We start from the raw sequence: 13,866 nt of genomic DNA on the forward strand, positions 1-13,866 counted from the left end.
ATATGACAGCTAATAATACCTATCACACTCATGTTTCTTTTCTTTTTCTCCAAAGTTTACATGGCTTATATCTAATTTTATACATATAATAAAGAAGAATGTGGTTTTTACAACTCATAGAATTAATCTTAAAAATTTTATTTTTTTCTTTTGTTTTGAGATTAGGATCTCCCTTTGTAGATCAGGCTGGCATCAAGCCTGTGGCCATCCTGTCTGAGCCTCCTGAGTGTGGTTACAGGCATGGGCCATCACACATCACATCAATTTTTGAAATCAAGATATGTGAGAAGAAAAAAACAGATTTGAGGATTTGGCCTGATGTAGATTGAGTTACTTGTTTGGTGTGTTTGCTTAAAGGTAGACCTATCAAGTCTAAATTGTTGCTGTTAGGTAGTTAGTATGGGTTAGTAACTTGTCAAGCTGTTACAGCTGTGTTTTCAGTGAGCCCTTCGAGTGTTGTCAGACAGCTTTTGGCTGACGTTGTATGCTTTCACTAGAGCACTGTTCTCTGACCTTAGGTCCTGTGTGTGTGTGTCAGGTTTTCCTAGTAATGTCCTCTACAGCTAAAGAAGATCACTGCTAATGCTTCTATGCAGTGCTGTGTCTAGAACTGTGGGCTTCAGGGTTTTTGTTTGTTTGTTTGTTTTTGCTATTTTACAGTGTCCTTTGACTGTGGTGTGCTTGTTTCCTTGTGATTGATAGTGGTGTGAAAATGACGCTGAGCCAGGAATACCAGTGTGTGCTTGGATTGCCACGTTCAACATTTAGAATTTAGGATTTTGTATTCTTTTCCTTCTTTTTAAGAATTTGCTTATTACTATTATGTGTATGCATGTGGGGGTCAGAGGTCAACCTTGTAGAGTCAGTTCTCTCCTTCACCTTTATGTGCCTTCTGGGGATTGAATCAGATTATCGGTCTGGCCCAACAAGTACTTTTACCAGCTAAACCATCTCACTAGCCCAGATTTTTATTAAAATTGAGATATTTTATATATTTGTTATATAGTGTGATGCTAATATATATTTATAGTAAAATAGTTTTTATAGTAAAACAAATTAACATGCATCGTGTTATAGTTAATCCATTTTATTCTGTTATGAAAGCAGCTATAATTACCTAACTGATAAAACCTCAATACGGTATATTATGAGTTTTATTTTTATATTTTTATATTAGATCTTTAGACTTGATTATCCTGTGTATTTGCTACAGATATTATGTATATATCTCTGACCTACATTCTCTTATATCCTATCCCTTTAACACGGTAACCATGGTTTTATTCTCCATATATATAAAATCTGTTTCACTCAAAATATAAATAAGATTGAGGAATAGTCTTTTTGGCTCTGATGTGCTCTTTGGATAATATCTTCCCAAATTCAAATCTCCTTATTTTATTTTTACTTTTAATTTTTTTGAGACAGGATCTTGCTATGTATCCCATGTTGGTCTTGAACTCATTATCATCCTGCCTCAGCCTCCCAGGTGCTGAGATTACAGACATGTGTCATTATGCCTGGATCAGGATCTCCCTAAGGCTAAGTTGTGTGTGTGTGTGCACCTGATATAGTAAGATCATTAACTAAAGTGGTTAGTACATTGTTTATGTTAGCACATATTTGTGTGGAGCTTATGCTAACAAATCTAATAGTCTGAGTGCGAGTTCTAGTTGTGCTGCCTCTTAGGTGTTTGTTTGTAAAGTGGTAGTGTGTTAGACGTACACTATGCCGTAAAGAAGACTCATTCTTATTTTCAAAAAGCTCTGCAGTTTACTTTTATTCATGATGTGCTAAGAACTTCTCAAAGATTTTATGGGCATGAAAATAGGGATTCATATACACTGCATCTTTCAGCCCTGTGGCTACTTGATGGCAAATCATGCTGCTTTGTGCTCTTTTCTTACTAATAGAGGGGCCTTATCTCTTGACTAGGTGTTCCATTCCCGAAGAATTTCATGTCCGTGGCAAAAACAATTCTCAAACGACTCTTTAGAGTTTATGCTCACATTTATCATCAACATTTTGACCCTGTGATCCAGCTTCAGGAGGAAGCACATCTCAATACATCTTTCAAGCACTTTATTTTTTTTGTTCAGGTAGGTTGACTCATAAGCTTTTGTTGCTTATTTTTAGAATTCTGTGATGAATATGTGGTGCATATACACTGTCAGAACAGAACTTGCTCTCTCTATATAATCTACATCCTGTTTTATACTCTCCAAGATCATAATGATGGGCCTTTTGTTTCTTCATTTCTTTAGTCTACCAGTTTATGGTAGGCAACTCTAAAAACGGTTCCAAGCTGCCTTGCCTTGCTTGGACTGTGTCAGTTTCCAGGCCATATGAAGGGGCTAAATAAGAACTCTGAATAGTGAGTCAGATACGATGGTACTCGCCCTAAATCTTGGCACTCTGAGAGGCTGATGCATAAGGATTGAGTTCAAGGCCAGCCAGCTACTTAGCAAGTTTCAGGCTATCCTAGGCCATAAGATCCTATCTCAACAAACAGATGGTTAGACAACAAAGCCGCCCAAGTAGGACAAAACGAATCAGAATGTGAACGCCACCTGTTGGCACCCCTGCAGTGAACTCCTTCTCTTAAACCTCTACTTTAAAAGGAAATCTCAGGTCTCTGTCAGTGGACTCTTTCATGCATGTATACTTTGAATATCACACCATTCCCCCCCACTTTTGTGGTTTTTTGAGACAGCATTTGTCTGTGTAACCCTGGTTGTCCTGGAACTCACTCTGTAGACCAGGCTAGACTCACTCTGCGCTAGGATTAAAGAAGGCATATTTCAAAGCACCCAGCTCCCCCACTTCTTTTTAAAACCATATTCTAAGTAATTTTGAAGCTAATGACTGACTATAATGTGTGAGGAAAGAAAGTGTCAGAGTGTGTTTTAGAGGTCCCTTATAGTTTGAGCTGACTTACTAGTTTGTTTCCCTTTGTTTAATCCTAAGAGAGCTGGGCTTTGAAATGTAGATTAAGAAACCAGGCATGGTGACTCCTACCACAGCCCAGTACTCTGGAGGCTGAGGCATGAGAATCAGGAGTTGAAGGCCAGCCTGGGTTACCTATCAGTACCTTGTCTCAAACAAATGAGGCCAGAAAAACTATACAAGAATATAGTTTTATTTAATTCTCTGATTAGAGAAATAATAGGGAAAAGTGAAAGAGTTGGAAATAGATGAGCCAACTAGTTAATTTGTTTCCTGTTTTTGTAGAGATTAGAAGAAGGAGATGTTGGTGGGAGAAAGCTAGTTTTATTTTGTGTTGGTTTTGTATGTTAGTGTATATCTATAAATATTATTTTTACTTTCCTCTCTGCTAAAGAAACGTGTCCATTTTCCTTAATACATACTCCTTACACTAAAGGCACACTTCTTTTAAATTATCTGTAAAAACACATTGTAAGAGGTGGTAACTTTCCAAAACCTTGTTGAGTTATTTGACAGTCTCATCTGCAGACCCATGACAACAGAAACTACTGAAGATTTACATTCATATTTTAGTCATCAGAAAATGATTGCCAAAGATTAGGTTTTGTTGGTTCAGGTGAAAATATTCTTCCTTTACAAGTGTTAGTTTTACTTTACTTTATGGCCATAAAGTATACTGTTTGCTATGTGCTAGCAAATAGTGGGGAATCAATTGAGAGCATTTTGCACATCTTACCCTCCTAGCAACACCGTTTGGTTAAGAATATCACTTGCTTGGGCCTCTGAACTGGAGAATCTTGCTCTGGTCCCATACAGTCCAGAGTCTACAGGGCCAACAACATAGTGTCTCACGTGTTTAGAATATAAGTGATTCCAGAATTCCCTACCCTCATGCTCTCAGATGAATTGTTGATGTTTATTCTTTGAAGAATAGGTCACATCTCTACTAGGTATAACTTTAGACATGAGGAGTACCCAGATGATACTTGCTTGTTAGAGGTATGTGGACATCACTCATATTTGCTAGCCAACTTATCTTTACTCATTTGCTTGGGGCCCCTTTGGGCGCAGGTGGAGCTTAGGGTTGGAAAAGCAAAAGGTTAACTGTGGACTAGGTATTCAGAGTTGGATCTCATACCATCTACTTTGTAGTGTAGAATTATGAGGTGTTTTAAGAATTCTAAATTTGAGTCTGCTGTTCTGGTCACTCTGAAGGTTTGTCAAGATAGGAAGATTGGACATGCTTTATTTAACAATATTTCTTTAATGTCAAAACAAAAATTTAGTCGTATGGTATGTATTCCCATGTATGTATTCTCACATGTTCTCCACAGATCTGAGGGGGTAGGCTTTTAATATTAAGGCTAATGCTTCTCTAAAGTACTGATTGCAGTGCTGGCCATAAGATGGGTGCTAATGAATAAATGAAATTGAGAGTTGAGAATAGTCCATCATTCAGAAGCCTGGAAGTATATGTCACCTTTATTTATTCACTTTTAAAATCATAGTTCAACAGAAATCATTTAAAAAGTCATTTTAAAAGATACAGTACCAGGCTGGAGAGATGACTCAGAGGTTAAGAACACTGGCTGCTCTTCCAGAGATTCTGAGTTCAATTCCCAGCAACCACATGGTTTCTCACAACCAGCTATGAGATCTGGTGCCATTTTCTGGTGTGCAGGTAGAACACTGTAAATATAATAAATGAATCAATCATTAAAAAAAAAAAGATACAGTACCATGATTATTGGCACAGTATCCCAACTTCTTAATTTTTCCATGGTAAAAGCTTTTCCTTCGCAGTGATATCAGATCCTTATTTGATTGACATACTGCAGTGCCACCCAGTGTACTCTTTTCGTTTGGAAGCAACAGCTTCCACTTACTGATTGGTAGTGTGAGCCAGGAATTACACTAAGTGGTTAGAAGTGGCTACCAGATTTAGTCTCCACAATAATTTCATGAGCTAGGGGGGATTTGTTTTTTAATATTACAGATGTTAAAAATAGCATCAAGGAGGAGGTCAAGTGATTTTTTTAAGGTAGTAAACAGTTTTAAAAATGAAGTTTACTTTTACTTTAGAAGCTTGTATCCATAGTAATCTGCTTTGGAATTAGATGCAAATAATGTTTTGCTCTTTGTAGGAGTTCAACCTTATTGACAGAAGAGAACTTGCACCACTCCAAGAACTGATTGAAAAACTCACTTCAAAGGACAGATGAAAGGATGAAAGCCGTTAATTCTTCCTCCACTGGAGCTGTGAGGGGTTTATTTGGGCTTTGTTATATTTTGTTTTTATCTGGATTGTTTGTGTTTTAGGTTTGGGGGCTTGCTTGGGTTCCCTTTTTTCTTCTGAATATATAAAATTATGTTTTGTTTCTAGAGGAAGCCAAGAACCATTCTCTACCTTTTCTTGAAAGGGGCAAATTTTATCTTAGTGGTGTACAGTATTTTTTTTTTTTTTTTATATTTTACTTTTATTAACCTGGTTTTGGTTACTTGAGGATTTTTTATGATATTGTACTCTGGACACAAATACTAACTGAAATGCCGATGGGTTGGATTCTGTGTTGTGTAAATTGTGGCCCACTTTGAAGTCCCTAAAACAGACTTACGTGTTTTTAAGTGCCTTGATAGGCTCACTTCTGAAGTGCAAAGCACAGATATAGGACTGAGCAGAGCTTGAAACAATATTAGAATTTCTATCTAGGGCACTTACTTGTGCATGGTGTAAAGTAATCTGTTATAAAAGCCATAGTTTACTCAAGTTGATGATGTCCTGCTTTTACTACATTGAAAAAACATAATTTGTAAAATTGTGCATGTAGAACATAAATGTAAGACAACAACAATTATTTCTTAATTATTTTTGACATAATTTGTAAAGGTGTGCATGTAGAACATAAATGTGAAACAACAAAATTCTTAATTATTTTTGATATTGACTAATATATTCTGTTCAACAGATGTTTAAAGTTCTACAAGCAGGTCTTTTTCCATCTCTCAATATCTGTGATATTAAAATTTGAGGATGTTGAAATGTAATAGCTATTGCATTTCAGCTTCTTTCTACATGTTAAGTGCACTGTAAGTGTAAAACTTCAGGTTATTTATGGAATTGCCATCTTGAGAAAGGATGCTGAACTGTGAGGTTTCCTAGCAGTTGCCAAATGAGCCATAAGTGCAGAATCCCCTTGTACATCAAAGCGGAGGGAAAAATGAGAAGGGTTAGTGACAGGCATTAGTTTGTTTGGGAAATCAAAAGAGACAGGATTAAGTATGGGGAGTCAGATTCTAGAAAGTCCCGTTTTAAAACCCTGGAATAGAATGGTGTTTATTACTTATAAACAGTCTTGAAGACTTCCTTTTAGAAGTCAGCTTCCATGAGAAGTTAAAAATAAATACTTAGCTTTAGGTACAGACATTCAACATGGAATTTAATGACTATTTGGGGGGAAATTAATTACTTTTTAGCATTTCCATTCAGTGAATGGATCTGATATTTGCCTGTCATTTTAAATGATACACTACTTTGATTATTGGTGCAGTTTGAAGCATCCTGACTTATTTCTCCACTGTGAAATCAAGTAATAAAAATACTAGCTCGGTAGTTAATAACTTTTAAATTTCAGTTGACATGACATTCTGTTGAATTGCCATCATCAATTACAAGATCGGGAATTTGGTTTTTAGAATTAATATTGAGGTTTCCCCCATCAGGTTTGTTCTTGAGAAATACGCTTTTCAGACTCTGAGTTTTAATTTTGTCAGTTTGGATAAATTGTTTCCTTCAATTCTCATTCTCTCTCTGTCTCTGTGGTGTGTGTGTGTGTGTGTGTGTGTGTGTGTGTGTGTGTGTGTGTGTGTGTGTGTGTGTGTAGTTAGAGACACATACCTTTCCTCTAGTAAAATAGAAATGCTTGCTGTGAATTTGTATGCATATACTTAGTGGAAAAGAGGCTAAAACAAAGTAAATTTGGTTTTGTCATTAACAAGTGAACAATGATAGAATTGAATGCCCTTGCAGTTATGATCACTAGGAACTGCCTTTTTCTCCATTTCATTTCTGTGATGGCCATTGCTCACCAAGTACCAATAATAAAAGGAACAAAAGAGCTTGGAAAAGGTAGATAATACTGGGCATTTATTAGTAGTGCTTATTTATGAACTGACAGCTAACTGATTTTCTTAAAATAATTTTTTTAGTATCTAAATAGGTAATATCAAGCATTATGAGTTGCTTTAGAATTCTGATGTTTGAGTCCTCTCTGTACAGGAAATGAAGCACATAATTACTCACTGAAAGTCTTCCATAGTGTCTTTGACTTCATATCAGCCTAGTAACTAGGGGCTTCCATAGTGAGAGAAGAGTGAGAGGTTGTTTCTGGTCCTTCAAGCCTTACATACAGTACGCTGTAAGAATGGCAAACTGTTCCTAGAAACTAGTGGTTTGTAGTGGAGGGACTTAGCTTCCCACTACCCTAGGTAGGAGTTATTTTCACTGTGCCAGAATCTCAGGTGCCACGGTTCCAGGTAGTCCCTCGATTTGGGGAAATAAGGAGATTGTGTGTGTGTGTGTGTGTGTGTGTGTGTGTGTGTGTGTGTGTGTGTGTGTGTGTGTGTAGAAAGAGTAGAAGTTCTTCTGGGGAAAGGCCTGCCATGTGTACATGGTGGTAGATGGCTATAAGTAAGGAAACACTAGAACAAAAGAGAAAGTCAGTTTAATAAAAACTTGCTCTGAAAGTAAAATGCCCTTTTATAAAATAAGGATGAAAGTTTATTTTTCAGGAGAGCTTGCTTATACATGTCTGTTAGATTCTTTTTAGATCTGTTAATTTATAAATAAATAATTATCTCCCCTTTCTTTGTTTTTTTTTTGAGACTGGGTCCCTCTATGTAGCCCTGGCTAGCCTGGAGACCAGGCTATATAGACCAGGTTGGTCTCAAACTCAGAGATCCCTTGCCTCTGCACCCTACATGCTTGGATTAAAGGTATGTACCACCACACCTGGCTACCCCATTTTTATACAGTTATAAAAGTGCAAGTTGTTTTTTCTCATTCTTTCATAAGCTCATCCCATACAATTTGAATGTAGTATGTTACTATTATATTGTTATCCACAGTGCTTTGGTTAAATGTGGACGTGATGAAAGAAGTTTTAGGACTGATTTAGTTGTCAGAGCAGTGGTGGTAAAGAGACACCGACTGAAATGTTTGTCGTTAGTAGTAGGTGGTGCTGCTGGCCGCGTTCATACTCTGGTTCTTCCAGTTCCCACAGAAGCCATGCCCTTAGACTGCCCCAGACAGTGAACATGTGTGTGTGTATGGGTGGCTTTGGAGCTCTGTGTACCTTGAAATGAAAGATTTAGGTGGTTACCGCTTTGTAACTCTTAGTCATTGTAAATTGTAAATGGGTAGCAGAGTCTATTTTTAATGTCTATTTCTGACTTCGTTACTACCTGGATCATCAGGATGGATGAAGCACTACAGTCCCTTCCCAGAAGATAGAAATATGGATATTTATATTTTGCATATGTAATTACTAGATTCCATTTTATGTAATGAGCATTTTCCTTACGTATAGGAAAAGTAGTAAAACGGATTTCTTTTATAGCTTTGTCTACACCCTCTCTGAGAGAGGTTTTGAATAACCACTGAAATGGTAGATTATGTGAGCTACAAATATTAAGTTGTGGAAGTTCCTTTTAAAATGAGTATGTTGTATGTTAATTAACATCCAAATGAGAGTTGACTTTCAAAGCAGTTCTCTTTGGAGCACTGTTTATTTCAGCTAGGTTGCAAAGTATGTTTCTAGAACTTGGTAATGTGTCATAGGTGCTTTGAGAATTGGCTTATGACTATGTAAGAAAAATCAGTTTCATCTTTTTAGTTGCACAAAAACAGTTTTCGAAGCTTAGTAGAACCCACATTAATTACCAAATCAAATTCACTAACTTGGCTATTCTCTGAGTACCAAGCCAGTGTGGTAATCAAGAGTATATTTTAGGCTCTGAATCTTCAGAGAAGACTGCTACAGACATTGACTGCATATCAGAATAGAAGAATAGTTTCCTGATGTCACTATTGCAAGTGGGAACCATCATTTACATGTGAAAACATTTTTTAAAAGAGATTCAGTTTAATTGCTTTGCATTTAAATAGCATTTTAAAACTAAGGTCTTTCTCTAGACCTTGATTTCTGTTTTCCCCTCCCTTTTCCTTAAAACCTTTGAATTGTGTAAGATAGTTTTTATTGAGAGAATAGTAAGGAAACATGGATCCAGTTTTTCAAACAGCAATTTAAAGAAACAAAGCCTTTACCTCTGTTTCATTTTAAACAGGTTTTTCTTTCAATCTGACTTTAAAGACTGGAGATTGAAAATTGGAATAAATTTTACTATTAAATTATGCCAAGTTTTAGCCTACCTATCATGAATAACATTTAAAATCATGTAAGTATTCAGCACATATCATTAAATTCTGATTGTCCTTTGACTATATAATGGACCAAAAGTTTATTTGTAATTTGAAATGTGATTGCATACTAGATAAACACCTTATTTTGAAACTTACTTGATCTGTTAAAGAATATACCACTTATAAACTCAGCTTAGTCTTTAGGACTTTGCCATAACATAGAGATTTGCCACAGGGGCCACTGTTACCAGCATGGTTACATGTGAGTGATAAATAGAGTAGAGGTCTGTTTCAAGATTTAATAGGGAAAGTTCAATATTAAACAAGGAACACGCAGCAGGATTCTGAATGCAAATGATTGGAATTTTTAAGGTTTTCCTCAGAAGTTAATCTGTGAGAATTCATTTTGAAGGTCTAAGACTGCCATGCTCTCTATCTACCACTTATAGTTGGACTTACTTATATTCTGACAAAAGAAAAAAATACAAACTAAAATACTTGGTCCTCAGTTTTGTAAATGTGATGCAAGTTCCTGGTGCAGGTTTCCCCTCCCCTCCCCTCCCCTCCCCTCCCCTCCCCTCCCCTCCCCTCCCCTCCCCTCCCCTTTTGCACATATTGCTACACAGTTCTCAAACATGCAGTAAGTGAAATCACTGGCCTCCATAGATTTGTGTTTTCCCACTCGGCATCTGTCGTACGCCCGCTCACATGCACTCACGGCTGATTTACAATTCGTTAGTCATTCTGAAGTGTTGTCCACACAGGTTTTCTTGTTTGCTGGACAGTCTCTTTATGTCACCAAAGCTGTAGTTACTGGTGATGTCAAGTGACGGTTTCCCTCATAATTATTCTTAAAGGTGGATAGTTCTTGTCGTTTTGCACAAATTTGCATTTTTGTTTCTGAAATAGTTGTATAGGTTGAAAAATATATCAGTGCATTTTCATTTCAGAACACTTCTCCTTAAATTGTTTTGCAGAAATGACTATTTTTAGGGAAAATACTTTTTTACAGCTACTTATTTGTTATTTTTGTATATGCATAACCAGGGTGGTGAAATCACTAATATTTTACGGAACACCTTTGCTCTATTTGATTTTTTCCCTATACATTTAAGATATTACTTAAAATTATTAGTAGAAATAGTGTCATGAAAACAGCCAATAATAAGGAACACTTAAAGTCAGAATAGAAATCATTTCTGAAGACAAAAATCCGAAAAACTGCCAGTACCAAGTAATGGAAGCGGAAGGACAGCATTCGAGTTGTGACTTGCTTAAGAGATGCGCGGAGACAGGAGTCTGTTCTCATGAGGGGACAGGTCCTCTAGTCAAGTAGTTAGGTGGAAGAAAATGGTCTGAAATATGAAATACAACGTGGGCGCCATATTGTAAATTGTGCCAAGATTATGCAAATTGTAGTTACTGATCATAGTTTAATTGCTTCATTGTTATTTTAAAGGAAATACTGAATGTCAGAAAATCTGTAATATGTTTTATTTGAGAGATGTAAATAATGTATACAGTCTTATATGTGGTGGAATGGGAGGTATTTAAATTCTAGGTTTTTCTTTTTTGTAAGAAAGAAAATGTTTATAAGAAAAAAACCTTAATAAATAGTTATGTTTGGCCACGAATCCTGACTTCGCATCACTGTTTATTTATTTATTTTTTTTTATTTTTTTTTAAAAGATTTATTTGTTTATTTATTATGTATACAACATGTATGACCAGAAGAGGGCACCAGGTCTCATTACAGATGGTTGTGAGCCATCATGTGGTTGCTGGGAATTGAACTCAGGACCTCTGGAAGAACAATCAGTGTTCTTAACCTCTGAGCCATCTCTCCAGCTCCCACTGTTTATTTTTACTATAGGTATTTTTACACTGAACACATTTCAAAGCAAAGTGAAGGTATATAGAACATACCGAACATTTCAAAATTTGGTAGGCAGTACTTTCTATTAATTCTCACAACACTGAAAGTTACGATCTATATACCTTACATTCTAGAAAACTAAAGTTTAGAAATTGTACACGTTACTGTGTCTATGGCTTAAAGGCTCATGTCTGAATTTAAAACTAACGTTCTCTTTGGTATATACTATTGCAGTGAAAAACAAAACAGCAAAATAATGAAATATTTGTGAATCTCTCTACTGAGTTAAGATATCTACAGAATTAAGAAATGATCTATCTTATCTTCATTATTAGTCATTCCACACATATATGTGGTGGAAAGCTACTAAGGAACAATACACATATATTTTATATATATAATTTTATGTCTGTATGTGTGTACTTGAGCATACATACATACATGCACCATATACATGCAGGAGCCTGTGGAGGTCAGAAGAGGCATTGAATTCCCTGGAACTGGAGTTATAGATAGTTGTGAACTGCTCTATGGAAGCTGGGAATTGAACCTTTGCAAGGGCAGCCAGTGCTCTTAATGCCTGAACCATCATTCCAGTCTTTTAACTGAAAATAGATTGTTTTCATAAAATATATTCTGATTATTGCTTCCCTTCCCCCAACTCTTCCCAGATCCTGTCTCCCCATTTACCCAAATCTATACCCTTTTCCTCATCAGAATACAAACAGGCATCTAAAAATAATAATAAAATATGACAAAAACAAGCCAGAATAGGATGAAGCAAGCAAACTACCAGGAGAAAAAGAACCAAAGAAAAGGCACAAGAAATGCATACAGAACCAGAGACACACAGCACACAGAAATTCCATAAAAACCTAACACTAGAAACCATAAGATATATGCAAAAGACCTGTAAGGAGAAAAACCAACTAAAACTAATGCCCAGACTGTAGCTAGAGTTTTTCTGGTCCTGCCTGGCCCACGGCCAGGACAGATCTCTCTCATCCGCCAGTCCTGCAGCTGCTCAGACCCAACCAAGTAAACACACAGAGACTGATATTGCTTACAAACTGTATGGCCGTGGCAGGCATCTTGTTATCTAGTTCTTCTATCTTAAATTAACCCATTTGTATTAATCTATACTTTGCCACGTGGCTCGTGGCTTACTGGTACCTTACACCTTTCTTGTCCTGGCGGAGGCTGGCAGTATCTCTCTGCCTCAGCCTTCCACTTTCCACAGTTCTCTCTCCTTGTCCTGCCTATACTTCCTGCCTGGCTACTCGCCAATCAGCATTTTATTTATACAGAGCGATAGCCACAGCACCAGACAAAGCATTGAGTCAAGGAATCTCCAAAAATGCCATTGAGTTTGTGTTGGCCATCTACTGCTGGGCATGGGGTCTGTCCTTAAAAGTAGTTTGTATCCCCAATGATATTCCATTGGAGAAAACTGATTTATCTTTTGCAAGCAGTTATCAATTGGAGCTAGCTTCTGGGCTAGGGATGGGGAGAGGGGTCATGTGTCAACTCTTTTGTCTCTAGGACCCCAGCTGGCTTAGACCCATGTAGGGAATGTGCATGTTGCCACAGTATCTGAATTCCTATGTGTTGGTCCTGGCTGTGTTTAGAGGGCCTTGTGTCCTTGGTGTCCTCCCTCACCGCTGATTCTTACATTCTTTTTGCCTCCTCTGCCATAAAGTTAGTTCCTTGAACCCTGAGAGGAGGGGTTTGATGGAGACATCCCATTTAGGACTTAATATTCCAGTGTTTCTCTCTGCACTTTGTCCTTTGTGGGTCTCTGTTTTTGTTTCCATCTGCTGTAGGGGGAAGCTTCTCTGATGCTGGCTGAACGAGACACTGAACTATATGTATAGCAGAATGTCATTGTTTTATTGCTACAGTCCCTTTGGCAGAACAGTATTTGGATTTCCTCTAGGTCCCCCTGGCCTGTCTAGTCTCAGGCCACCTTAGCAGTGTCAGGTGTGAGTTCCATCTTAGGGAGTGGGCCTTAAATTCAATCAGTCCGAAGACTCACTTTTTAATTTCTGCTCTTCAAGTTTTAAACCGGGGACAGGCGGTTGAGGTGCCTACTTAACATATCCAAGTGGACCTGGCCGCCAGGTTCTCCCAGCACCCCTACGTCCCTACCTGTCACAGGGTATGGCTGATATACCTGGCCATTTACCCTGAACTCTCCAGCCCAGGGGCTGGGCTGCACTTTTCCCAAGAGGCTCTTCCCTATATTACCCAGACATTTTGGTTACCTTGTCTCTTTTTGTAGCTTTGGCCTTCTGGCTGCCGCACCTGATTCTCCTTCCCGCCTCCTCTCCTCCCCATATGGTCCAGCTCAGTCTGGTCACGTCCACTCTGGACTCCCCCAGATGTCCCTGCTTCTACCTACACTCTCCGTTTTATCTATAATAAACTTTCTCCTCCACCATACCTAAGGGTAATCATGTCCTTTCCTTTTTATATCTTCTTTGTTTCATTCATTAAGTTGCCATATCTCCGCTGCTGGGTCCATTTGTAGGACATATTTCCGGCCAAATGATAATTACGAGCTAGAAGATAATAAGGAGCCCCTTAGTTTTTAAAGATAACTTGAATCTAACCTCCAGATGGGGGT

At 37.6% G+C, this 13,866-nt stretch overlaps 1 protein-coding gene across 1 annotated transcript in view; it reads left to right on the forward strand.

Annotated features, from left to right (window-relative positions):
- The window catches only part of Mob1b (MOB kinase activator 1B), a 39,314-nt gene extending 28,316 nt beyond the window's left edge, over window positions 1-10,998 (forward strand). The window contains exons 5-6 of the mRNA XM_028889262.2: window positions 1,936-2,099; window positions 5,091-10,998. Coding sequence (XP_028745095.1) covers window positions 1,936-2,099; window positions 5,091-5,168 — 242 coding nt within the window. The 3' untranslated portion in view covers window positions 5,169-10,998. The remainder of the gene's footprint in view (window positions 1-1,935; window positions 2,100-5,090) is intronic.
- Window positions 10,999-13,866: the final 2,868 nt, after the last annotated feature.

The sequence above is a fragment of the Peromyscus leucopus genome, chromosome 10 (assembly GCF_004664715.2).
Source record: "Peromyscus leucopus breed LL Stock chromosome 10, UCI_PerLeu_2.1, whole genome shotgun sequence".
NCBI classification, from domain to species: Eukaryota; Metazoa; Chordata; class Mammalia; order Rodentia; family Cricetidae; genus Peromyscus; species Peromyscus leucopus.